At 52.0% G+C, this 26,586-nt stretch overlaps 2 protein-coding genes across 11 annotated transcripts; one reads left to right on the forward strand and one right to left on the reverse strand.

Annotated features, from left to right (window-relative positions):
• Positions 1 to 1,824: 1,824 nt before the first annotated feature.
• Positions 1,825 to 12,921, reverse strand: USB1 (U6 snRNA biogenesis phosphodiesterase 1). 5 transcript variants are annotated; one of them, XM_048870724.2, is made up of 7 exons: positions 12,882 to 12,921; positions 9,411 to 9,565; positions 6,834 to 7,017; positions 6,162 to 6,215; positions 5,194 to 5,299; positions 3,870 to 3,953; positions 1,825 to 3,487 (listed from the first exon to the last, which is right to left on the reverse strand). In XM_048870724.2, the coding sequence occupies exons 2-7, from the start codon at positions 9,562 to 9,564 to the stop codon at positions 3,383 to 3,385; spliced, it is 687 nt and encodes a 228-aa protein (XP_048726681.2). In that variant the 5' UTR covers position 9,565; positions 12,882 to 12,921; the 3' UTR covers positions 1,825 to 3,382. The 5 variants fall into 5 exon arrangements, with proteins under 5 accessions (XP_048726681.2, XP_048726682.2, XP_048726677.2 ...); XM_048870725.2 differs by lacking the exon at positions 12,882 to 12,921 and adding an exon at positions 11,650 to 11,760; XM_048870720.2 differs by lacking the exon at positions 12,882 to 12,921 and adding an exon at positions 11,340 to 11,612.
• ZNF319 (zinc finger protein 319) lies at positions 11,365 to 26,499 on the forward strand. 6 transcript variants are annotated; one of them, XM_075118307.1, is made up of 3 exons: positions 11,370 to 11,464; positions 13,045 to 13,137; positions 16,658 to 26,499. In XM_075118307.1, the coding sequence occupies exon 3, from the start codon at positions 16,955 to 16,957 to the stop codon at positions 18,590 to 18,592; it is 1,638 nt and encodes a 545-aa protein (XP_074974408.1). In that variant the 5' UTR covers positions 11,370 to 11,464; positions 13,045 to 13,137; positions 16,658 to 16,954; the 3' UTR covers positions 18,593 to 26,499. The 6 variants fall into 6 exon arrangements, with proteins under 6 accessions (XP_074974410.1, XP_074974408.1, XP_074974406.1 ...); XM_075118305.1 differs by lacking the exon at positions 11,370 to 11,464 and adding an exon at positions 12,404 to 12,543 and having other exon boundaries at positions 12,980 to 13,137; XM_075118306.1 differs by lacking the exon at positions 11,370 to 11,464 and adding an exon at positions 12,404 to 12,543.
• Positions 26,500 to 26,586: the final 87 nt, after the last annotated feature.

The raw sequence follows: 26,586 nt of genomic DNA on the forward strand, positions 1-26,586 counted from the left end.
CAAGACAGGGCCTCGCTGAGATCCTGATCACTACCAAGCCAGCCTCTCCTCACCCTACAGGGGTCGCTTAGCTGTCCCACCCTGCAAGCTCTCCCCATTCATAGAATCATAGAATATCAGGGTTGGAAGGGACCTCAGGAGGTCATCTAGTCCAACCCCCTGCTCAAAGCAGGACCAATCCCCAATTTTTGCCCCAGATCCCTAAATGGCCCCCTCAAGGATTGAACTCACAACCCTGGGTTTAGCAGGCCAATGCTCAAACCACTGAGCTATCCCTCCCCCCCACCTCGCAATACAACTCCCCTCATGGCCTCCAGCAACTGAGGAGCCCATCGTTGTCACGCCTCAGGCCCCGTCTACACTGCAAGCGCAACTGGGCCTTGGCAGCCCTCTGCTGACCGGGTGACAATGAACACCCCGGAGTTCAGCATGGACAACAGCAGCTTTGTTCACCCGGTGACCTTGTGATAACTGTGTGCGCGCCTCCGGGCCAAGCACCCTGCCGCCTCACCAGGTTCGTATCGGTAAATCCTGGGAAGCCTGGCCAGCCGTCCCATAGTGCCTCACTGGGGGAGACCTGCACAGACAGGCACTAGTAAGACACCTCTGGGACGTCCTACCACACAGGGAGCTGGGAGAACAGAGGAGATCCATTTACAGAGGCACAGTTAGGGAATCCTGCCTACACTGCAACATGAAGGCACTATGTGCTGGCTTTGGACTCTGACCGGGGGCTTTCATGGTTACCCACTGAACATTAACCCATTGCTAGTGGGGACAAACCATGAGTAAAGCGGATGGGGTACATTGTTCAGAAGTGGCTGCCGAGCCTTCATCTCCCTGAAAGTCACTGGGTCTTGGGCTGCTAAGTGTCTGAGACACTTTGCAAATGAGACAGAGAATTTTACCCCCTGTGGCTAACGGGTTACAAAGAGGGCCAAATGGATGAGGGGGGAAAAAGGCCATGAAGTTAAAACTCAGGAGAGGGGGACATGATTTGGACAGAATTCCCAGCTCTCCAACTGACTCACTGGGAGACATTGGGCAAGTGACTCCATCCAGCCTCAGTCCCCATGTGTAGGATTGTGGCTAGGGATACTCACCCGTGAGAGTGGAGAGGGGGGTTTGTTTTAGACTATTGTTGTTTGTAAAGCACATTGAGATCCTCCAACGGCAGGCCACAGAGATGTACAAAGTATCTCCCCCACAACGGTAGGGTGCTGCCCTCCTCAGGGGAGCCTGTTAACAACAGCAATCGTGCAGCACCCTGGGCAAGCCACATTCGCATGGGCAGAAAGCCACACTGTGAGCATGGGTCGATGCCACCACATCCCATCCGGCATGGCCACACAAACACACCATCATAAGGGTGGAACAAAGACCTCACTTCACCAAGGCTTTTAAAAATTATTACTACATTGTGTACGGGGGGAGTGGTGGGGCAGTGTTCCTAATAATGACAAACAGTGACAGAGCGTGATTTCTCAAGACATCACTGTTTGGGAACAGCTGGTGGATCCTGATACCTGGATTATTTTTCAGGGAGGAAAGAGAGTTGAAGTGTTTTCTGCTAAAGGCTGCTGGTATAACTGCGCACTTGGGGTGAAATCCTGGCCCCACTAGAATCAAAATTTCCATTGATCTCAAGATCTCACCCTTGAACTCCATGGACCATACAGAATTAACTCAGTGCAAGGCTGCATAGCCTGAAGTAACCTTTGACAGAACTGAGCTCTCAAGACAGTCAGATTACCGGCTGCGAAGAAAATGAATACATGCTAGAACAGTTAGACTTCAGTCTGTATGAAAACACAGACACAGGGACCAGAGGCAGAAATAGAAGGTTTTATTTATGTATATATTTAATACAAAATTTTAAACAGTGAATTTCATCTCCTGGCCTCTACAAACCCATCCAGGGAAACCATTAAGAATGTTTTAAAGCAAATATTGCAGATAAGAAGCTGATAAACATAAAGGACTTCTTAACACGATTTTAAATGGCAATGAATCCCCTGTGACATTGGTCTCTTTCGAAGCCACGTTGGCCTGTGACACCCCCCCCCCCTACTATCTCACTGGAGGGAAGGGCCACGGAGGGGCTGATTCTCAGAAGCACTCAATACCCACAATTTCCTTTGAAGTCAAGGGGAGCACTTCTGAGAATCAGGCCCTACAGGTCCAGAATATACCAGGAAAACAACTTTGTGGCAACTAGAATCCAGGGTTTGAAACGAAACAAAAGCCTCAGGTTCTTCTGGAAGACAACTATGGAACGATGGATACCGGGCAGCACTTGCCTGCCCTCTCCAGAATGCCTGAGAGGCCAAAGCACCTGTCAAGGGCAGGAAAGTAAGTCTGCACAGGATCTCTTCAGGGGCTGAAGTTCAGTTCACAGTCCAGGGCTGTCATTACAGGACCCAGTTGGCTTGATTCATTTGAAAGTGGAGTTAGTCGTGGTGCAAGGTGCGCCCCGCCCTGGAGACTGATGTTCTTGGCTTGCCCAAATTAAGCTAAACAACAGCAGGTAATTCTGAACTTGGGTATGATCAGAGGGCTGCCAAATACCCTTATTGCTAGCCAGTTCACTTGGGAAAACCAACACTGCCCTCTTTTGGGCCTGTGGCAGTATGACAAGCCTCCTATTTAAGATAAAAACCTGCCCTGTGCCTTTTAAAATTCTCTTAAAAATCAGGGCCCTGCTGCTCTTCTCCTCCACAAAGTCTCTCTGTGGATCCGTTTAAACTGAACACTTTCCACTAGTCCCAAACTAGAGTTAGGCTGCTTAGCCCTGAAAGTCAAGGGCCTTCCTCCGCTTTGCCAGATTTAATCCCACCTGGACTTGCAAGGACTGAGGATTTGATGCTCAATTTCTCCAGCGTGGCAATAAAGGCATCGGGGAGGAGGAGCCTCATAAGGGGACTTGTCCCCAGGCAGCTGTAAGCAGAGAGAAGGACCTAACTCTGCACACCTGGATCTTGCAGTTAATAGCTAAGGACTCAGAGCTCAGGACAGTAACTATGCTCTAGATCCCCTTAGCAATGCAGTGCAATTTCCAGCTGTGTAACACTCCCCCCTTAGCAACCTCCCTCACCTCTGCACTAGAAGGCAACTACAGCTTAAAACATCAGCACATCTGGCAACCACAGGTAGCCTAGAACTGCCTATGTTGATGGCAGTCTACAAAGCACAATAACCTAACAGCCTCACATATACACACATCTAGGGCCAGCGGCTTCAAACAAAAGCAGCCTGGCTTGAGGCTACAAACCTCCCTAGGCTGATGAGCTGAGAACAGCAACTCGGCATACATGTGAAACTCCAAACTGTCCAACAGTTAGCGGAGGCGTTGGAGCTGCTGGAGTGCGTGGCTTTCCGTCTCCTACCTCAAAGGGAAGGAGAAGAACTTGTTCCCAGATCTGCAGCGGATCTGATCCCACTGGAATCGCAGCAGGAACGTGGAGTCCTCAAACCCATCCACAATCTCCTGGAAAACATACCCAGGGCCCATAAGGGAAGCGTCACTGTGTGTGAGCTCAGGGGGCTGCCGCGGATCAAGTCAGTCACTCACAGCACACAGACCATGGCTCTCCTTATGAAGAGGTAGCAGCTGGAGGTCTTCAGGCTTCCCAGGCAGCTCATAAGGAAACCACCTTAGAGAAGCGGAATCAAACTCAAACTCCCACCTAAAAAGTTTTCTTCCCTCATCTCTCTACGGTTTACAATTCAGTCACCTGAAGGCTCCCAGCTGAAGATATGTGGCTGGGAAGTTACCTGAATCCCTCCTCATCTCCGGAGACACCTGGCTGGTGTGTTACTTTTTCCCCCCTCCCCCCCCAATCTCAGTAGACAGCTGGATGGGGCGTTACCTGAAGCTCCTGGAGGCACTGCCCTTCCAGCTTGTCAGTCAGGTCCCCGACACACCAGGCCAGGCTGATATGGAATGATGGGTTCTGTACAGAGAGATACAGAAGCTCAGACAGAGCGATGGAACAGCAGCTCAGGGCAAGGTGGCTGCAAAGTCAGAGAGCGGGTGTAACTCAGCCCTGCTGGGTCCCACCACCCAGGATCTCAGAGCGCTTTACATGTGTGAAGCCCCACAATCCACCGTGAGATAGGTAAGCATCATCATCTCTACTTTACAGATAGGGACCCAATGCGAGTCAGTGTCAGGGAGGGGATTAGATACCATGAATCCTGGCTCCCAGTCCGCCTACCTCTGGTATCAATAGCAAAGGCTGGCTTTCCCTGCCTAGCGTCTCTCAGCTTTGCAAGATGTATTCATAATGTGTGGAAAAACACCTCCTACACAGATACAGATCTGAGAAGTTGCTTGATACCTCTGAGCCAGAAGCAAGCACACAACTCAGCCCATAGACTCAGAGATCAGAGTTTATTTAATAAAACCCCCAAACCCTGTAAGTGAATTTAGGCACAGAGAAAGATGCTGGATTGGCAGCTCAGGAGACTGTCCACAGAACGGGCAGCATCAGCGCCAGCTTCCTGCATAGTGACCTGCCAGTGTGGCTCAAAGATGACCGGGGCAGGACCCTCCATGGCCCATACAACCCTAGGCCATTCTCCTGCCAACAAGGTGCCAGTTTTGGTGGTGGTTTCTGTGACATGTCCCCCTGTCCCCTGGGAATGGGGCTCGGACCCGGGAAACGCATTTCACAGAAGGGCCATTGGACGGTAATGAATAAAAGTCACTACAGTCCCGGGTGGGATGTGATCTTGAAGTGAAAGGCTTGTGCTAGCCCCATTCTCATTTGGCAATACCGACCTCCACGCATTACTGTCAGTGAGTGACCTCAGGCCCTTGATCCAGTCAGCCACTGACTGCCAGGAAATGCCCTGCACAGAGCCTGAGCGCTTGGTGCTATTGCAGGCAGTAATTAATGACCAGCATGGCCACCAGTGGGAAAGCAGGATAAATGAGTGACATGGGAGCAGACAAACCAGGATCCCCCTTGGAAGGGGCAGAAGTGGAGAGAGGACAGAAGCAGGAGGCGAGTTCACGCTGTGATATGTTTTCCCACTCCCTTTTATTTGCTGCATCTGAAGTTCAAGCCCCTTATGACCTTGTTCCCACCGCCTCTATATTAAAGCCAGGGAGGCAGCTAAGAGCTCTGGCCTCCCTTTGAGGTTTTGGACTGGCAGAGAAGAGGGAGAAGACAAGAGACAAACCATTACCTTGTAGAACGTTGGGAGATCAAACTCCTCCATAACTTTATCCACCTCCGAGACCAGCTCCAGCAACTGAGAATGCCCACACGAGACCTCCAAGCCCACAAAGGTCCTGAGCACCGACAGGGAGAAAGATGGAGTGCAGGAAGATCCTCCGAGCAAACTTTTGTCGCACTGGAAGAGCCGTGTTACTACCCTACCTTGGAGTCCCCTATGAATTTGGGCAGGTTGCTAAGGGCAACCAAGTCCCCATCCTTTCCTGGGGTCATATGTCAGACTGAGGGGAAAAAAGTAGCGGAGCTCTCCTAAACTCCACCGGCTATCCAAGATCCACCCGTTCATGACACCAACACAAGCCAGCACTCACAGTGGAGTCAGCAACTTTTCCTAGTTTGATGGTCCTCCTTTTTCATGTGTTTTGTTCAGCAATGAAACAGTTAACAATCTCAACATTTTAAATCACCGTAGTTAGGCTTCAGAGTTAACACACAACTGAGATGACTGGGACAGCTCTTTCTTCTGTCAGGGCTATTGTTTCAGGCTGTCTGCAGACTCAGGCAGATGTCACTGGACTGGTTGCACTGAAGTCACCTTTGCAGCTGAAAGGGCTAGAGACTTGCATTATTTTTTTGAATGAGAGCTGCGGTTCTGCTGTGCAAGGTGAAACCACCAGGCAAAGGTACCAGCTCAATGAGCTGCCATGAACCGACCCAGTCAGATAACTGTATTTATCAATATATTTTGGGCTGCCAGCCTGGAAGTGATGGGGGGAACTGGGAGGACGGCTATGAAAACCGACAGCAGCAGGGTTTTGGGACAAATGGATAGGATCCCACACAGCTACCAAGCTGCTTAGCGCTGATCAAGGGGTCTGCACACAGCATGAACCACGCCCCATCCACCCCTCCTAGTGCCAGCTTTCCCCTACTCCCCAGTGCTCTCGAAAAGGACAGCGTGCTCTGCTACTCACGCACCTGGTTTTGCGCTGGTTGGTATACACCTTAACCTGGCTGGCCGTACAGAAGAACCTGAAATAGGGGAAAGCAGCAATTCAACTAGGAAAAGAAACAAAGGAGGAGATGCAAAGTGCCCCGCCATTAAGCTGCTGCAGCCGGGCTTCCCTCTTGCTGGCCAAGCACATGGGCAAAGGCCTGTTTCTAGCAAGGGTGAATCCATCCAAACTGAAGCTCCCTGGGGGTTGGATCAGGCATTACTCCCCCTTCGGTTCCACTCTGCTGTGCACTTCTCAAGCCTAGCCATCAAAACAGCATGAGGCTGTGTCCGGGGGGGTCTCCAAGCCAGCTGTAAGCACTGAACTCAGGAGAGACCTTTGGTAAGAAATTTACAAGACAATGCAACCCTGTCACTGCTCCTCACCCCAGAGCCCCCTGGGCCACTGGCCTGCTCGCCAGACTAATCTGGTGCCAGATTCTGCACCCATTCAAGTCCAAGCAAAAACTCCCGTTGATTTCAATGGGGCAGGGGTCTCGAGAGCAGACACTGGATTAACCGGGATCCACAGCCCATCAGGGGGAATCGCTAGGAGTCCCAGAGTCAGAGCAGGCTGAGAGGTTAGGAATGGCTGGAGTGACTCGAGGAGAGAGGGACGCACGGGGAGTGCGCCTCCAGGGTTCTGCTGCTCCTACCTGTAGAAGGAGGCTACGTGTTCCTTGAGGGACTGGACCAAGGGGTTTATCCAGTGGTACCGCAGCACCACGCTCTGGGAGAGGCTGACGTGGAATTCCTCCATGGCAGTGAGCGACACCGTGTACCTGCGGGCGTGGGAAACGAGGAGCTCCCGCAGCTCCAGCAATTCCTCCTGGATTTCACCTGCCAGGGAAAAGAGTAGCGGGATTAGAGCCTGACCCTCCCCCATAGCTCCGGCTAGGTTGTATTTCCCTAGTTTGTTTATGAGAAGGTCATGGGAGACAGTATCAGAAGCCTTACTAAAGTCAAGATATACCACATCTATTGCTTCCCCCCATCAAAGAAAGCTATCAGGGTGGATTGACATGATTTGTTCTTGACAAATCCATGCTGACTGTTATTTATCACCTTATTATCTTCTAGGTATTTTCAAATTGATTGCTTAATTAATTATTTGCTCCATTATCTTTCCAGGTATAGAAGTTAAGCTGACTGGTCTGTAATTCCCCGGGTTGTCCTTATTTCCTTTTTTATAGGTGGGCACTATATTTGACCTTTTCCAGTCTTCTGGAATGTCTTCTGTCTTCCATGACTTTGCAAAGATAATTGCTAATGGTTCAGATATCTCCTCAGTCAGCTCCTTGGGTACTCTAGGATGCATTTCATCAGGGCCTGGTGATTTGAAGACATCTAACTTGTCTAAGTAATTTTTGACTTGTTCTTTCCTTATTTTAGACTCTGATCCTACCTCATTTTCACTGGCATTCACTATGTTAGACGTCCAATCGCCACCAACCGTCTTGGTGAAAACCGAAACAAAGAAGTCAGTAACCACCTCTGCCATTTCAACATTTTCTATTATTGTCTTTCCCCCCTCATTGAGTAACGGCCCTACTCTGTCCTTGGTCTTCGTCTTGCTTCTAATGTATTTGCAGAATGTTTTCTTGTTTCTTTTTATGTCCCTAGCTAGTTTGATCTCGTTTTGTGCCTTGCATTTTCTAATTTTGTCCCTACATACTTGTGTTATTTGTTTATATTCATCCTTTGTAATTTGACCGAGTTTCCACTTTTTGTAGGGCTCTTTTTTGAGTTTTAGATCATTGACGATCTCCTGGTTAAGCCAGGGAGGTCTCTGGCCAGACTTCCCGTCTTTCCTATGTAGTGGGATAGTTTGCTCTTGTGCCCTTAATAATGTCTCTTTGAAAAACTGCCAAGTGTCTTCAATTGTTTTTCTCCTTAGACTTGCTTCCCAGAGGATCTTACCTACCAATTCCCTGAGTTTGCTAAAGTCTGCCTTCTTGAAATCCATTGTCTTTATTGTGTTGTTTTCCCTCCTACCATTCCTTAGAATCAGGAACTCTACCATTTCATGATCACTTTCACTCAAGCTGCCTTCCACTTTCAAATTCTCAACCAGTTCCTCCCTATTTGTCAAAATCAAATCTAGAACAGCCTCCCCCCAGTAGCTGTCTCCACCTTCTGAAATAAAAAATTGTCTCCAATACGTTCCAAGAACTTGTTGGATAATCTGTGCCCTGCTGGGTTATTTTCCTAACAGATGTCTGAGTAGTTGAAGTCCCCCATCACCACCACGTTCTGTGATTTGGATGATTTTGTGAGTTGTTTAAAAAAAGCCTCACCCATCTCTTCTTCCTGGTTAGGTGGTCTGTAGTAGACCCCTACCATGACATCACCCTTGTTTTTTACCCCTTTTATCCTTACCCAGAGACTTTCAACAAGTCTGTGTCTTATTTCTATCTCAACCTCAGTCCAAGTGTGTACATTTTTAATACATAATGCAACACCTCCTCCCTTTTTTCCCTGCCTGTCCTTCCTGAGCAAGCTGTATCCTTCTATACCAATATTCCAGTCATGCGTATTATCCCACCAAGTCTCTGTGATGCCAACTAGGTCATAGTTGTGTTTATTTCCTAGCATTTCGAGTTCTTCCTGCTTATTCCACATGGAGGACTCCACTGCCAGGCATAGGTGCCCACTTTTACTGCCACCGGTGCGTGCTTGACCCCCCCCCTGCCCCCACCCCGACTCCACCTTTGCCCCGCCCCCTCCCACCCCCATTCCAACCCCTTCCCCAAAGTCCCTGCCCCAACTCCGCCCCCTCCCTGCCTCTATTCCGACTCCTTCCCCAAATGCCCGCCCTGGCCCCACCTCCTCTCCGAGTGCGCCACGTTCCCGCTCCTTCCCCTCCCTCCCAGAGCTTGCTACAGCTGTTTGGTGGCGGCAAGTGCTAGGAGGTAGGCAGAGGAGCGGTGACGTGGCGTGCTCAGGGGAGGAGGCGGAGGTGAGGTGAGGTGGGGCAGGGTGGGGCGTGGAGCTTGGCTGCCGGTGTGTGCAGAGCACCCACTAATTTTTCCCAGTAAGTGCTCCAGCCCTGGAGCACCCATGAAGTCGGCGCCTATGCTCCCAGGGGTCTCTGTCCCTCATCTGTTCCTGCCAACACCAGCCCCACACTGGAACAGAGTGCTCCTCTCCCCAGCACTCCCACTTCTTCCCCTGCTCCAGCATTCACTGTCCCCATACCGGGAAACAGAGGGGACAGGGCTGAAGTTACCTACAGGGCAGGTAGACATAAGTCGCCCAGTTGCCCCGCTCATGGGGGAAGTTGCGCACTCGTCCGCCGTGCTTGGAGCTGTCATCCGTGACCTCCTCTTCCTGGTCTCTGAACATGTTTAAGACACTGTCCGGCAGAGGGAGGCGAGGAATCGGCATGCTGCAGGAGAGTTGAGGGGAGGAGAGAGGAGAAGAGGAAATTAACATGCATGGCCCACTCCCAGAGAGAGGCAAGTGTCCTCGGCTAGTTGTGCCATGGACAACGGCTTATCCTTCCTCATTTGCACAGACGTGTTCTAGACTCCTCCAAAGTCAGCCAGCAAGGAGAGCTTCTATACAGTTCTGGAGCCAGGAAGGGTTCCCCCTCTCAACGCAAGGGCCTCCATCTGTTAGCCCTAGGTTCCTGTGGCTGGCCCGGTCCTGTGCAATCAGTGCTACCAGTTTTAACCCTCTTCCCATCCTCCCCTTATGAAACCTAAAGCCCAACTGCATTCAGAAGCCCAATAGGTCACCTCCTGCTCTACCCATTGCCAATATTATTTGTGGTTTTGCAGAGGACAGATAATCCCAGACAGCCCAGTTGCAGGCCTGGAAAAGGGAAGGGAAGAGGCAATATACCCCCCAATCAATTCTTATTTCCTCCCCAAACCGGCTTTGCACTCACGCTTTTCCCGAAGACACTTTCATGATGCTGTATTTCAAACACTTAAATTCGGGAGAACACTTCAGTTATCAAATGCAACACCACGCACCAGCGACCAAGCTTTGGCTGCCACTGACAAACTGGAAAGTGACAACTCCCGGCCCTGCGATCAGGCCTACATCTTGTAGTCCCTGAACACTCTGCTGCCCTGAACATCGGCCTGTCAAACCGACTCACCGACAGTGAAAAGCCACTACACAATTCAGCACAACCAGAGCAGGCCACCGAGCAGAGATCCAGCAATAAAATAGCAAAGGGCATTCATTACAGGTCTGGGTGAGGGTGTGTTTGCGTTAAGGGGGAGTCCAGGCCTAGATTAGGAGGTACTGCAGGCCAGGACTGAGGGGAGCGAGCAGATCTTCCAAAGTGGGTTAAACTAAACGGGCCAAAGGTGCTCTTAGTGCAGAATAATTGTGTCTGCAGGGGGAGATAATAGCTATTGCACTTTAAAATTCAAACTCTAGTTTATTTCACAATAGTTCCCCATGTAGACAAGCCCCTAGATCTGCCAGTGCTCTGTCCAGACCTGCAGCACTTCCTGATTTCAGGGGGCCTGGACTGGGCTATTAAGCATCAGCTCTTTCGGGCTATGACCCCGTGTAGACAAGCCTGAGCGGGGGCTCCAGGAGTAACACCAGGAGGTCTGGGCTGAGGGCCACGGGCAGAGCTGTGTCGGGCCCAGAGGACGCAGCGGGCCAGGCCAGGGCCGAGCCCCATCCGATCCCTCTTTTCCTCCCACTCCAAACTTCCGTGCGAAGCAACAGGCCGAGCGGGGGGGACGCGAGCAGCTGCGGCCGGCCCCCCCCGCCAGGCGGCCCCCCCCCGGCCCCAAACCCACCTGGTCTGGGCGGGGCCGGCTCCGTGGGTCGCCGCCCCCCGCGCCGAGCCGCCCCCCGCCGCAGCTCGCGGGGAGCCGCCGGACTCATCCTCCGAGCCGCCGCTGCTGCTGCTGTAGCCCACCAGCGCCGCCCCGCTCATGGGGGCCGGATCGCCGCCGCCTCCCTCCCTCCCGCCCCGCCGCGGCGCCTCCGTGCGGCAGCGTGTCGCGTCCCCCGGCGCTCGGGGCCCCGCCTGGCTGGGGCGAGCGAGCCCCTCCCGGGGCCGCAGGGAGGCCGCAGCGGGGGCGCCCGGCCGCCGGGGGGAGGCTCTCGCGTGGAGCCGGGGAGGTGGAGCAGGAAGCCGGAGCGAGTCCACGGAGGGGGCGAGAAGCCAGCGGGGGGGGGGGCCCGACCTGGCGAGAGGCTGGAGGGGCCAGGGAGCCGGCGGGGTGGCTGGAGGACCGGGGCTGCGCTTCCTAGGGGCAGCGGAGGGGCGGCTCCCAGGCCGCAGCGTGTAGAGAAGGACTCTGCATCCCCGGTGGGTGGACCCGGGCTTTCCCCTGACCCAGCGGAGCATGCGGGGGGCAAGAGGCTTGGGCCTGGGCGCGGAAGCCGTCACGGGGCTGGGAGCAGGAACCGGGTCCTCTCTGCCGCCTTGTTCAGCGAGCGAAGGAATTAACTTCCATTCCCCCCCGCCCTGGTCTCGTCCGCCCGCCCGCTCACCCCGGGCTGCTGCTGTCTGATGCGCCCGGGGCGGGGTGCTGCGCACGGGCAGCTCCCGGGATGGAGGCTCTTTCCCGGGTACCCCGAGGGCAGCTCGCCCGTGGCACCATCCCCCCCCTTCCCTCCCTCCCTCCCGCGGGAGCCCCGCACTGGTGCCGGGAGCAAGGAATCCAGGCTGACCCCGCAGCCGGACGCGTGCAGCAGCGAGCGGGCACCGGCGTGGGGAGGATCATGAGTGACCTGCGAGCTTTACGGGACAGCGGGGGCCAGCCTCCGGCGCCCCGTTTACAGGGGGTGCGGGGAGGGGCCGTCTCAGACCGATGGCCTGGGGCTCGGATCACCGCACCCCCCTCTGGGCCCCTGCAGTCAGGGTCGGGGGGTCTTTGTCGCGGCCAAGACCTCCCCAGAATGTCCCCTGCCCCGTCCATGTCGGGCAGCCCCCCCCCAGCCTGCCCGGGGGCATCAGTTCCCCCCCCCCCCGCCCCTCGGTGCCCGGGGTAAGCGGCCCCCAGAAGTTCTCGTCGCGGCCCGGCAGGGGGCAGTGTGGGCGCGCAGTTCCCCCCGCGGTCCGGCAGGGCGCACCCCCCCCCCCCATCCCCGGTCCCTCCCTCGGCCCCGCCTCCTCCGACTCCCTCCATCCCGGGGCTCGCAGCCGCCGCCCAGAGTCGAGCGGGCCCCACCCGGCAGCGGGACCCCCCCCCCCCCAGCGCCGAGCCGCCGGCTGCCCGCCTGGCCTCCGCCTCCTCCTCCGCCTCGGCCCCCGTTCTCCGGGTTGCGCCGCCGGCCGCGGCCGCTACGCCAGCTCGGGGATCGGGAGGAGCCCGCAGGCCGCGGCCCCCGGGACCGAGCCGGGCTGACACAGGCCGCCCCACCCCCGCCGGGCCCGGCCTGCAGGTGAGCGGGGAGCCGGGAGCGCCGGGGCCGGCGGCTCCCGCCCCCACTGCCGGGGGCTCCCCCCCCCCGGACCTGGGGCTTCCGCGCCTCGAGTGCTGGAGGGTCCCCGGCACGGTGGGGCTGCCCGTAGCCCGGTGGGTCCCCCTCTTCCCCGGCGGGGCTTCCCCTGCCCCGCTCCCTGCGCTGTCGCTGGGGGATCCCCGCCGCTCCCCTCTCCAGGGGGCCGTGTCCCAAATCCTGGGGGTGTCCCCGGCCCTCCCGACCCCAGCCAGCGTTGGGGGCTGTGGGGTTCCGCGACCCGCTTCTTCGGGGCCAGCCTGTCCCCGGGGGCGCCCTACCGCTCCTCCTCCTCCCACCCCGGGAGCGGTTTCTCCTTGAGACAGAGTCTAGTTATTTAATTAGGTCTGTTTTTGTTTATTTCCTCCCTCCTCCCCAGCTCTACTCCCAGATTTGTCTCATGTCTCTCCCTTCCTCTTCCCCTGCATTTTTTGTTCCTCCCAGCTGGAAATGTCCCCAGCTTCACACGTAGGACACGGTCTGGAAAGAGGAGGGTTTTTACTTCCAAGTAAAGGAAACACGTTCTTTTTTTGATCTGTAAGTTAAACTTTCGTGGTTTGGATGTCTCACCTTAAGGTCTGGTTGGACAGGGGGTGTAATATGAATGGCACGGAGAGGGAGGCTTTATTTTCTGTCATGTCTCTACGCTCATTACAAAGAGGACTTTCAGTGGGGTATTTGTAGCGTTTCCTGCTTCTCTTTACATATTTTAACTATCTTGTGAGTTCTCCGTAACATAACGGTGTAGTTTGTTCTAGTCAGCACTGGGTTTCCCTTGATCCCACCAGGGTGAAAGCTGAATAGAGGGCTGAGTGTGGGGTAGCTTACCAGACTGTAGGGTAAAAAGGTAAAGATGTCTTTGAGGAACAAGTAGCAGCTGAGGGTGCTTGGTTTCGTCTGAAGATCTAGCTGTATCTTCTCCTGGGGAATTGTTAAACATATTTATTAAGCATATTAACATTAAGGGTAGGCTGCAGATGACAAACGCCAGGAAACTCAGAGGAACACTTGTGCTGGAGTAAACCTGCGGGAACAGACCATTTAATTAAGGCACAGGCCTGTGCTGTGATTTCCTCTATGCCCCTTGCTGCTGTGAATCTATGTGGGTTGGATTCTGAGCCCTACTCTCTTGCATGTAGCCTCCGCTGCTGGCCTGCACTCTGGAGTTACTCTTCTCTTTGTGATGTATTAGTTAGTTGGACTTGGTGCTGTGATTGTGACCTGGAGGCTGATCGGGAAGTGAAGCTGGGCCTGAAATGGAGAGGTGGGGATCAGAACACAAATAGGTTCATAACAAAAAGGCAAGAGAAATGATGCGCAGAAGGTGCAAATTATTGTGCAGAAGGGCCAGATTGTGTTTGAGATGGCTACATTGCCAGCCTCTTCTCCAACTTGAGAGTACCTCTTTCATTCTGACGCTCTTATTAAAGCAGGGGTGGCCAACCTGAGCCTGAGAGGGAGCCAGAATTTACCAATGGACGTTGCCAAAGAGCCACAGTAATATGTCAGCAAACCCATATCAGTTGTGTCCCCCCCCTCGTCCCGCCACCCAGCTTTCAGCACCTTCCACCCATCGGCAGCCCCGCTGATCAATGGTTTCATGGCATGCAGGAGGCTCTGGGGGGTGGGAGAGCAAGGGCATGGCAGGCTCAGGGGAGGGGGCAGGAAGGGGTGGAGTGGGGGCAGAGCCTGGGGTTGAGCAGTGAGCACGCCCCGGCGCATTGGGAAGTTGGCGCCTGTAGCTCCAGCCAGAGAGTCGGTGCCTATACAAGGAGCCGCATATTAACTTCTGAAGAGCCGCATCTGGCTCCGGAGCCGCAAGTTGGCCACCCCTGTATTAAAGTGTCGTCATTTTCTGTGTCCCACCAAGGGATGAGCCAGACTGAACATCTGCATTAACTTGTTTGTTTATATCAATATACCCAGGTTGGTATTTCCTAAGGGCTTTGTTTGTTTGGGTATTACCTAGCCGTTTCCATACTGCATCAGGCCATAGTCCAGAGTGCGGTCTCTGCTTATCTATCGGACTGCATAACAACTAACTATAGATTAAACCTGCCCACAAGGGAAGTTTTTCTTCTTCTTCCTGGACAGTTAGTGGTTGGCTTATGCCCTGAAACATGAGATTATCTATTTTTAAAGTCTTATTCCAGCTAGTGTAACTGCAGATATTCTTTTAGTTCAAATAGTTCTAAATTAAAGCTGGGGATAGGGTGGAATGTGCGGGATTGGAAAGGGAGATCCCAGTGAAGCTGCCAGCCCTAAGGAGTTTGGTGGCTTCTCTGAATAGTGCACCATTAAACATAATGTTGTAAAGGCAAATTGGTTAGTGCAGCATCCTATTGAGTACCAAAATAGTGCCGCTCAATCTGAGCTGAATGCCATGGGCTAGCTGAAGTTTTGGGTTGGTTTTTTTGCCACTTGCCACTGATGTTTGAGACAGTTGCAGCAATGAGTGGGAGACTAAGCCATCAGTTTCTGCTGAATCCAAAGTCGCCTGTTAATGGGAAACTAATATGAAAGATGGAGCTTTTGAGCAGGGCCTGGGATAGTGGTCCAGTAGGAATATCGGTACCCTCCTTCTTCCCAAGAGGTGTTGGAATTCTTGCCAGGGGATTGGCCTGCTCCTGGGTCTCGCTGTTACCTCACTATCTTTCTCTTGTATCTGTAATAGATTTAGTCTTCTTACTAGCAGGTAAATTTTCTTAGTCCCATGTTATGCGTCGGGAAGGGTTACAATTCTGGTTGAGTCGTCTTTGTGAGGCAGAAAATGTAATACCTTTCATTGGGGGCAATGAGTAAATTATGCACAAGTTTGTAGGCTCCAGTGATCCTCCCTTCAGCAGTTTGGCAGTCTCTGTAACCAACCAATCACATTATGTACTCTGGCCACGTTCACTAAAAGACCTATATGGCTACAAACACTTTTTTGGGTACTGTGATCTGTCTGTAAGTAGGCCTTTGCTCTAGTCTCACGGGTTAATGTCGTGTGGGGGTAGTAAGCATCGTAAGCAGGGTAGTTGTTTCTCTGGAGCCCTCTTGTTCTTCCGAGTCTCAAAATAAGAAGATATCTTATTCACTTGAATCCCCTCTTTAGTGAGGCTGTTTCATTTCTACAGCTGTGGTGTCAGGTACACTAACAAAGTTGGGGATTGGAAGTAAATCCTGAAATATCAGAGACTGTTTCCCCCAGTGAGCCTTTGGTACTCAACCAGTCCTAACTGGATCAGAGTGGACTCTGCTTATGATGTTATATCTCAGCGTAAAACTTGATTGGCTCTTAGCATACAGCAGTGTATATCTACCCCCTTGGACTGCACAACAGTGAGACAACATTTTGGTTTTAGTAGGTGTGTTGAACCCCAGCGGATCCTGTCACGCTCCTATGCAGTGATTTTTTCATATGGGTTTGTGGAGGGCAGTATTTTTAGTCAGAGTAGGGTCTGTATGTCTTCTTGAGTGAGGTTTACATGAAATAATTAGAAAGGTTGGGCTTGTCTTTTGGCGAGCAATCCACTTTTGCTATCTCTAGCCAATGGTTTCATAACAAGTGAATGCATGGGGATTTGAAATTGAAATGTTGATTAAATTAATCCAGTTGACTACATAGTTTTCTCTGCTGAGAATTTAGGAAAGAGATGGTGACAGGTCATTAGATAGTCTCAATCTGAGCCCCAAATGGGGACAAAAGAATCCCCAGACTCTCTGTAAATTGAAACAGCCACATGTACACATGCCTCCCTTTCTGGGCCATCACACTTGATTGAAAATGCAGGGAGCCAAAAAACAAGGCTGCTAGTCCTTAGGACAAAGTCTGTCTAATGGGAGCGTGGCTGTCAGGGCAGGACTTGGTCCCTTCTGGTCCTAGGTAAACTTGGCCTAGACTGTATGTGTTCCTCCTGGTTCAGTTAGTTTTCCCCCTTTTCTGCGTAAGTGTGGCTTGGATAGAATAGGTATAACAGATTATTTTTAGTCTGATCCGTGGGTTAAAGGGTTGAACACACAGTTGTCTTGCTTACCTGTGGGAACTGATGTGAGCTGTCTTCTTTCCTTGCAGAATTGTTCCTTGGAGCGTGTTCCTCACCTTTGCCAACGTGAGTGCATTGGGTCAACACGGACAAAGGCCTCCTGTTGTCTTCAAGACGCTTTTTTTTTGCTTCTGGTTTCCATTTGGTTTACCCAAAAAACTTGCGAAAGGGAGTGCTTTTCATTTGATGCTGAGATCTAGAGCGTGGGCTGGATTCCCCACCCCCAGTTGAGGACCAGCTGCTGGGAATCAGAATCTTCTGAATTGCTCCCCTCGACCGAAAAGCTGAAGCTGTGTCTGCTAAAACCCCATTTTTTCCCCCCAAGCATGTCAGAAAGCTGGCAGCAGCAGCAGCAGCCACAACATCACGCCGGGACAGCAGCACTCCCAGAGCACTCGATCCCTTCGAGCACTGCTGAGAACCCTCTGGGTTGCGCTGTCTACGGCATCCTGCTCCAACCAGACCCCAATCCGCAGCATCACCAGCACCCTCCGATCCAGGCTGGGGAGCCATCCCACAAATGCGGTGTGTGCGGCCACGACCTTACTCACCTGTCCAACCCCCATGAACACCAGTGCCTGCCAGGGCACGACCGCTCCTTCCAGTGCACTCAGTGTCTGAAGATCTTCCACCAGGCCACTGATCTGCTTGAGCACCAGTGCATCCAGGTGGAGCAGAAGCCCTTCGTGTGTGGGGTCTGCAAGATGGGCTTCTCCCTGCTGACCTCCCTGGCGCAGCACCACAACGTCCACAACGGCAGCGCCGTGAAGTGCTCCATCTGTGAGAAGACCTACAAGCCGCCCGAGGCGGAGCCCTCCCAGGCCCTCGACTCGCTGGAGAAGCCCTACAGCTGCTCCATTTGCCAGAAGACCTTCAAACACCTGTCCGAGCTCTCGCGGCACGAGCGCATCCACACCGGAGAGAAACCTTACAAGTGCACCCTGTGCGACAAGAGCTTCAGTCAGTCCTCGCACCTGGTGCACCACAAGCGGACCCACAGCTCGGAGCGGCCGTACAAGTGCACGGTGTGCGAGAAGACCTTCAAGCACCGCTCGCACCTGGTGCGCCACATGTACGCTCACTCGGGCGAGCACCTCTTCAAGTGCAGCGTCTGCGAGCTGCACTTCAAGGAGTCCTCGGAGCTGCTGCACCACCCGTGCACGCCCAGCGGGGAGCGCCCCTTCCGCTGCGGCGAGTGCCACAAGGCGTTCAAGCGCCCCTCCGACCTGCGGCAGCACGAGCGGACGCACAGCGAGGAGCGCCCCTTCAAGTGCGACCTCTGCCAGATGAGCTTCAAGCAGCAGTACGCCCTCATGCGCCACCGCCGCACCCACAAGGCGGAGGAGCCCTTCCGGTGCAGCCTGTGCGAGAAGGGCTTCGTGCAGCCCTCGCACCTGCTCTATCACCAGCGCGTGCACGGCATAGAGAACCTGTTCAAGTGCAACGTGTGCCAGAAGGGCTTCAGCCAGTCCGCGGAGCTGCTGCGGCACAAATGCGTGCAGAACGCCGAGCGGCCTTTCAAGTGCGCCGTGTGCAGCAAGTCCTACAAGAGGGCCTCTGCCCTCCAGAAGCACCAGCTGTCGCACTGCGCCGAGAAGCCGCTCAAGTGCACGCTGTGCGAGAGACGCTGCTTCTCCTCCTCGGAGTTCGTGCAGCACCGCTGCGACCCGGTGCGCGAGAAGCCCCTCAAGTGCCCCGACTGCGAGAAGCGGTTCAGGTACGCCTCGGACCTGCAGCGGCACCGGCGAGTGCACACGGGCGAGAAGCCGTACAAGTGCCCGTCGTGCGAGAAGGCCTTCAAGCAGCGCGAGCACCTCAACAAGCACCACGGCGTGCACGCCCGGGAGCAGCAGTACAAGTGCATGTGGTGCGGGGAGCGGTTCCTGGACTTGGGCTCGCTGCAGGAGCACAGCGTCCAGCACACCGCGGAGGGGGCCTACCAGGTGGCGGCCTGCTTGCCGTGAGCCTCCTCGGCAGGCTCCGGGGGGGGCATGCAGACCTCCTCGCCCGCCCGCGTCCCTTCCCTGAGCATACAGGATCGATACCCGTACCCAGGTGGGGCAGTGGGGGATGGGCTGCTGGCCTGGCTGACGGTGCTCTGGCCTCTTTGTTCTCTCCCACCTGTATTAGTGTCTTACTGATCTGCTGGACAGTATGTGAAGAACCCAGAGGAGTGGAGGAGAAGGGGAGGAAATAGTGAAAGCAAATCCCGTACCCGCTTGTCCTTTTCTGGATTGTAGTTCACACTGCACCTGCGGTTCAAAGGGACGTGAGTTTGCAGGTCTCCGCTCAGCCGCCCCCGGGGACTGTAGCCCTTTACACACACCACCTAGTAACGAGTTTCCCTGAGAGAGCCGGCTGACTGTCCCTGGTCTTCATAGAGGCTCAGGAACAAGCCAGACCCAGGCACGACTTTCTCCCCCAGGCAGTGAAACAGCAGGCTTCCGCTGTGGGAGCCTTCGTGCTTGTTAGTCCAAATACAGTTAAGTTGCTTAAAGGCAGTTTTGAGCCAGTAGCACTGGTTGACCAAATGGCCCTTGGAGCTCCCCAGACATTCCTCTCACTAGAGTGAGCAGGAGGGAACAGCAACAGGACTGCTGTGCTCCTAATGTACTAAGTCCATTGCTGCTTTTCCAGTCTTTGCTGGCTGTAGAAGTCTGCAAAGGTTCCTTTCCCTCTCACCTGACCCCCAGTAACTCTGATGCAGTCTAAGGGTTACATGAGTGCTGGACGGTATTTGGAGAAGTTGGCTAGGTCAATCCTCTAGATCTCCAGTACTCCTGGTTCTATAATTGGCTGAGAACCTTAAGTTTGCAGGCTGAGAACCTTAAGTTTGCAAGCTGCTCACCTGGAGAGAGTCTCTGAATTTCCTAAGAGTTCAGCTGTCTTGAGGCATAGCTCTGCTATTAAGACTTAAAACTGCTGCCAAAGCAAGCCCTTCTCTCATAGTGCTACTCAGTGATGCACTTGGAGGGGCATACAATCCCAGCCTCGGGGGCCTCTGTGCTGAAAGCAAGAGGTCTCTGAGTGGGATCAGCAGTAAAACACTACGGGATAGGGAAAACACTACTCTTAAAATACAACTTGAAAAAAAATCAGCAAAAGAGAAGTTTGTTTAGAAATGAGTTTGAGAATTTGGGATTGTAATTGAACCTCCCAAATTCTGTGGCATTAAATTGTGATCTTTTGGGGCATGACCTTTTTATTCCGATCAGACAATGAGTAGGGGAGAATTCATTCTCTCCTGTGTAATTGGCTTCTTGGGAAGGGCAGGTTAGCAGAGGGTCAGGGATGAACGTTTTCCTTTCTGGGAGTGCCTGTGGGCCCCTCTTGTTGGCCCCTTATCCCACCTGTATCCTTCATGGGAATTGCATCTTTATATTGCAGCCAGGAACCATTTTAAAAAAAAAAAGTCACCATCCTCTGTTTTCCCATTGACTGGGCTGATCCAGCCCCAAAAGCTGTCATTTACAGAATATTGTTGGCTTCTCACGACCAAGGGTTCTTCAACTAAAGTTTGGCACTTCCTAGGCCAGAGTGCCTGCTGCATTACCCAAAATCCTTTCCTTGCCACCAGCTTGGCTGGCTAGTGTTTGAATTTGGGGCACACTGGTTGTAACTAGTGAGAGCAGTGGTGGTCAGACTACCTGCATGCTGCCCAAATGGATAGGGCCACAAAAGCAGTTCCATTGTGGGTGACAGAAACCCACATTAACCCTGTAAAAGGTTAAGTCATACCTGTTTTCTCTCAAAGGATCCCCCACTCCGTGTCCACTTCCAGCACCGTAAAGAGGACCAGAGCTTATTTCCACAGGGGGCTGGAACAATTGAAGGAACAGGTCCCGAGTTTTCCTCACAAGCAGCTTTAAGGCGTTTAAATGAACCTCTGGCACCTCAGGAGGAGTGACTCAGTGCTCTTCGTATTTCACACTGCCTCAGAGATGTAGAACCGACTTCTACCAAGTTTTCTGTCTGCGTTTATTTTCCATTTTGCTTTTTTTTTTTAAAGCAGTTTGTTAATATTCATTAAAAGAAATCCTGTATAGTTTAATTCGATGTCATTTTGGATCTTTAAAAAGAGAGATTCAGTTCTAGGTAGCTGGTTTTTGATGTTAATATATAGAGTTCAGTGTATCCTTAACTACAGGAGTAAAACTGAAACACAAACAAGAAAAGCTAATCTTGTTCAGGTTGTCTTTATAAGTGGGTCAGATTGGGGGAGTCAGGGAAAGGTGGCATTGGAGGGGACATTGCTAATGGAAATGGAAATTCAGGATGTGGGGAGAGAACTAAAGAACCAAATTGTTCGACATGCAATACACTTGGCTATAGAGACTATTTTTGTTCCAGCTGCAGAGCGTTTTGCACTAATGCCTTTGGGACATCCATTGGGAACCACCAACGCTGGTGGATTGGCTCATAAGATGATAAACCCACTTAAAATTAAAAATCAAGAATGGCTCCCAGTGTCCTCCCTCGTTTTGTTTTGACAGCCAGAAGCATTGATAGTTCAGAACCTACAGGTAAATGTTCTGCAGTAAACTGCACCACTGAGATAGGGGAGCAGACCTTGCTCTTATGGGGAGGGAGAGCTCAGGGGTTTGAGCATTGGCTTGCTAAACACAGGGTTGTGAGTTCAGTCCTTGAGGGGGCCATTTAGGGATCTGAGGCAAAAATTGGGGATTGGCCCTGCTTTGAGCAGGGGGTGGGACTAGATGACCTGAGGTCCCTTCCAACCCTGAGATTCTATGATTCTTAGTGCTCTGCCAGCTACTGTATTAAACTTGGCTGTGGAGAGACCAAAAGTGGATGAATGAGGTTCTACTGTAGTTAAACAGCAAACAATAGATTTATTGTGGGTGGCAAATACCACACCCTCCACAAGAGATACGAGTGGTGCTGTAGAGGCGGATATGAATGTATAGGTGGCATCTACAGTCTCCTAACCCCTTTCAAGTAGGGAGATAAATTATTTTCCGATATAAAGGCTCCACTCCTGTTGCATCTCGGCAGTATTACTTTTATTAACGAGATAGTTTCCCCTCTTCCTCTCCGCCCACTCTGGTCTCTGTCCCATCCGCTTCAGAGCACCAGCTAGCTCTGGATGCGAAGGATCTGTTCTCAGCTCAGTACCTCTCCCTGGTTTTTGTAGCCAATTTAGAAGTATGTGAACCCAGGCTAACCCTCGTTGCATTCCCCGCTGGCTCTGGTGCTCTGTCATGCTGTGTTTAGCTGTCTTGCTCCAGCCAGGAAATCTATGAGCTGCTGAACTGTTCAGGGCGGGAGCAGGGAGCTAGGCAGCCCAGCGTGTAGCTGGTACCCTGGCTGCTCAGTGCTGGAGTGGGCAGCTGAACTCAGCAGTGGCAGAAGACAGCAGTTCTGTCTTTCCTGCTGTGTGAGTTATTTCTAAGCTAGTCCCCAAAGCAGGGATGATTGGTGATGAACTGGAAGGGGATGGAGAGGATGGCTTGTATTGCGTAGTTGCGAGATCTGGCCCTTTTCTGAGAAGGGAATGCTTATTTACACATTTAAGGGATGGAGGATGCTGATGTATGACTGTAGTTGCCAGAGACTCTTCGTTTGTGAAGTAAATAGCTGGTAATACGCATCAGAGGCCTGCCCCTGATGCCAGTGTTACAGGAATGTTAGACTTGTTCAGTAGTGGCTGGGGAGGCCCTTTGCAAGGGGGCTACTCATTTCCACCCACTTTAAGGCACCTTCATGCTGCCAGAGCACCATAAAAGGGTCTTAGTGTAATAGAACCAGGCCCAAGATCTCTTGAATCTATGTCCAATCTGTCTGTGGAAATGCAGTTCATAGCTGCAACCTTGCAAGCTAGAGGCATGCATTTCTCAGGTCTAGTCACACCCAGGGCTATTACTCAGCTCTCCGAGATAGGGCAGATGCATCCCAGGAGCCCTAATAGTTGGTAAATGGGAGAGGTGACAGTACTGTAGGAAAGGATCTGGGGGTTATAGCACATCACGCATTGAATGAGTCAACAGTGTGATGCAGCTGCAAAAAAGGCTGATTTCATTCTGGGGTACACTAACAGGAGTCTCATGTGTAAGACACAGGAGGTAACTATCCCCGTTCTACTCGGCAACGGTTAGGCCCCAGCTGGAGCACTCTGTCCAGGTCTGGGCACCACACTTTAGGAAAGACGTGGACAAATTGGAGAGAGTCCTGGGGGAGAGCAACAAAAATGATAAACTGTTCAGAAAACCTGACGTATGAAGAAAGGTTAAACAAACTGAGCATGTTTAGTCTTGAAGGACTGAGGAGGGATTTGAGTCTTCAAATATGTTAAGGGCTGCTATAAAGAGGATGGTGACCAGTTGTTCTCTGTGTCCGCTGCAGGTAGGACAAGAAGTAATGGGCTTGATCTGCAGCAAGGGAGATTTAGGTTAGCTATTAGGAAAAACTTCCTAACTATAAGGGAAATTAAGCTCTGGAATAGGCTTCCAAGGGAGGTTGTAGGAGTTTTTAAGAACAGGTTGGACAAATACCTCTCCGGTATGGCCTAGGTTTACTTGCTCCTGCCTCTGCCCGGGGGGCTGGATAAGATGACCTCTTGAGGTCCCTTCCAGCCCTACACTTCTGTGATTCTGTGTGTGGCTTCAGGACTACCGTTGGCGTGTTCTGTTTGGTAACAGTGCAGTCCAGTTCCACTTAAAGCTGGTTGTCCTAACAGCTGATGACAGCATGTGTTGCAGGAGCAGATTACTAGTCAGGTGTATGTGGCCGTACCTTGATCTCCTGGGACGAGGGCAGGGTGGGGACAAGTTACGTGGTAGAACTGATGCTATAGCCCTGGATTTTTATTAGGTAAAGAAAATTGTTTAACTACAAGCGGTTCCCCTAAAGATGTTTAGGTTGGGGAGAAGAGGGTTGGTTTACATTGCTGTGCCTTTCAGAGTCAGGTTGTTTGTTTGTTTGTTTTTTAAACTGGAGTAAGTGGTAGAAATAGTGGAACATAATCTTGTAAGAGAACCCCCCTGGTTCTGCTTCTGGGGGGCTCAGGAAGCCGATACAATGGCTGCCTTTCCAAAGTGGGTTATGATGACACCATCCTACAGGGCGGAAGGGCTCATCAGCTATTGACTGTTTTCAGTTGACATTTTACTTTCAAACCAAAGAGCAAATGTGGCCAAAGCCTCTATGGGGTAAAACGTGTTAAACTCTGTATCTGTGTTGCACTTCCTTTCTCTTCCGTTCTGACGTTTATAGAGAGACACGGCTGGGGTATCTGTAGCCCCACACCCTGGTTGCAAAACAGACTCCTGCGTCTGCTCATAGTACCTAACAGTCCCGGCCAGCTGTAACTCAGCCTTGATAAAATATTGTTCACCAACGAGTTTAGCTTCCCTGAGCGCGGGAAGCCAGGCGCAATAGCTCAATAGCTGTAAGATGTTGTTGGCTAGATGGGGGTATGTCTTGCGTGTGGCTGTTTCTCTAGAAGATCAGAAGAATAGGAATGAAAAGACGGAACTTTTGGAAACTCATAGAAAGGTGGGATGGTGGGGGGTGCCTACATTATACCTCTGCAGCCGGGTGACTGGCTTGCAGACAATGTGTTCAGTTCTTCGTAGCTGTGTATTTGCCTCCAGGAAGGAGAGATTCCTTCTTACCCGTCTCTTTCTGTCCTCCGCCCTTTTCCTGTTTCCCTTCTTTCAGCATAGCCACAGGAGGCCTTGACATCTTTGTTTTCTCCCTCCCCATGTCTCTTGTGTGCTGTTCAGCCGTCTTTGGGGATTATCCTTTTATAACCACCTCGGGGTTGCTTTGCACCTCGTATGTTGGCTTTGCTCCTTGTAAAGGATGGTACCTTTTTCCCTTTTGCCATTTTGATTATTTTTCTACTATGGATTTCTTTAAAATAAATACCTTTCGGAGACCAGTGGTAGTTCTCATTTACTTGAAGACCTCTAATGGTGGGGATTTTAAAGGAACCTGATGGGGAAGGTGCCCAGTTCCATTGAATTCCAGTGGGATTTGAGCAACTAACTCAATTGCGGTCTACAGAGCCATTGCCCTGAGTGGCACAGCCAAAGTTAGGAAAGGATTTACGCAGCACTGTTCCTCATTCTCTTTTAGGGTCAGTTCCATCCTGGTCATGTCAATTCAGCTTTGCATGCGGGGGTGCTGGCAACAAAGTATGGGGAAAGTGTGTCCCAATGCTCCTGTGTAGGAAACTGAGGTGGTGGAGCTAAGAGGAGACTGGTCAGCATAGCTGTAAAACAGGCGCCAGCCTGAGGCTATGTCTACCCTACCGTGGGCTCAATGCTCCGGCGATGGATGCACCGGGGTTGATTTAATGGGTTTAGCGAAGTCCCACTAAATCGACGGCAGAGCGGTCTCCGATCGATCCCGGTACTCCACCAGGAACGAGAGGAGTAAGGTAAGTCAACGGGAGAGTGTCTCCCATTGACCCAGGGCGGTAAGTCAACCTAAGCTACGTCGACACCAGCTACATTATTCACATAGCTGGAGTTGTGCAACTTAGATCAGTTTACCGCGGTAGTGTAGACATAGCCTGAGGAGTTGCAGTTTCTCCAATAAATTATGTCCATTGACACTGTCACGGCAAATCTTGGTAGTAACTTAGTGGAGGGCCCTAAAGGGTTCATGGGGTAGAAATGGTCAGGTAGCGGTGTATCATGATGCGTACTGACACTGTGAAGATGGAATTTAAAAAACTTCAATCTCTCCTTAAATGGTTCTTCCTACTACTGCCGGTGGGGCTGTCATGCTGTAGCTCTCAAGGTGGAAGGATATCCTGGCTTCACCATGATGGGTACAATCTACTTGTACCTGTGCCCTGGGTACAGTTGTCTGATCTTGGTCCCATATTCAGTGATTGCGTAGGGGCATGATGCGGAGCAAGGGTGTCCCTCTTAGAGCTGGGTGCTAAGGTGTGTGCTCAGCGTTGGGTTGCCGTGTGGCTTCTGGAAGAGTTGGTGCTGATGAAAGTGAACAATAAAGGGAAAAACTGGAGGATGGATGAGGACAAAAGCGGCGTATGACAATGGGTTGGCACAGTCTCCTGGCTCTCCGCTGGAATAACTTGCCTGCGAGATGTTTTTGGGGAGGAGAAGAGCACTTTTTTATTCCCTTCGGGCATTGCAGTCAACCCAGGACTGCAGCTGGTAACTGGGTGTTAACTAATGATGCAAAAACCTTAACCTTGAATGTTAACTATTCTTGATCAAGCTGTGACACGCTGAGTTAACTCGCAGGAAGATTTTTGTTCCTGTATATGCAGACATCCCATAGAGATGCAATAAGGACAGGCAAGTATGAATTTTGGGCTACCACTCCGTCTTGGGTTCTGGCAACTTGAGCGTCTCTTGTGATTTGGGATCCGCTTTGTTCTCCTATGGCACGTTCCCTGCTGGCCATCTGAAAGCACATTACAGACATCCAGGAACTGAGCTTCCCAACATCCCTAGACCTCTGAGAGCGAATCCGTTTGCCAGAACCCCAAGGTGGATTTCTAACCCCTAACTCCAGGTGCTTGTCCGTAAAGTTTTATGTGATCCATGGATCTGATTTCTTTTCAGGGGCAGTTCTTCGGTGCAGTGGAGCAGAGGGCTTGTTGGCCCACCCACAGTCTCTGATGGGGTGAGGTTATAGGTGGATCCGCATAACCTATGGTTGTGACTCCGTGCCTGTGAATTGGCAGGGCTGTGTGAGATTGTACTCGTGAGCGATGAGGCTTCGGTGTGGCTTGCAGTGCCTTTAACACTGCTTTCCGTGTGTTAAGACTGTATCCAGTGCGTGTGTGTATATATATTGTATTAACACGTCCAGCTCTCCTGTGTGATTGTCAAATGGTTTTGCTTTACTAATAAATTTATAGTTATTTATACCTTCTTGTGGGTGTGTAAGGTTTCTAGAGGGGGACATCACACATGACCCCCTCTTTCCCATGGTGTTTACCCTTCTTTTGTAAATC

This window comes from Caretta caretta, chromosome 12 (assembly GCF_965140235.1).
Source record: "Caretta caretta isolate rCarCar2 chromosome 12, rCarCar1.hap1, whole genome shotgun sequence".
Classification (NCBI taxonomy): Eukaryota; Metazoa; Chordata; order Testudines; family Cheloniidae; genus Caretta; species Caretta caretta.

Coding starts and splice junctions, on each gene's coding strand:
- USB1 (XM_048870720.2), bottom strand. CDS start 11,503: ATGCTCCGCTGGGTCAGGGGAAAGCCCGGGTCCACCCACCGGGGATGC. Junction 5,300..6,161: donor ACCAACCAGCGCAAAACCAG/GTGCGTGAGTAG, acceptor GTCGGTGCTCAG/GACCTTTGTGGGCTTGGAGG. Junction 3,488..3,869: donor AGTGCCTCCAGGAGCTTCAG/GTAACGCCCCAT, acceptor TATGTTTTCCAG/GAGATTGTGGATGGGTTTGA.
- ZNF319 (XM_075118309.1), top strand. CDS start 16,955: ATGTCAGAAAGCTGGCAGCAGCAGCAGCAGCCACAACATCACGCCGGG.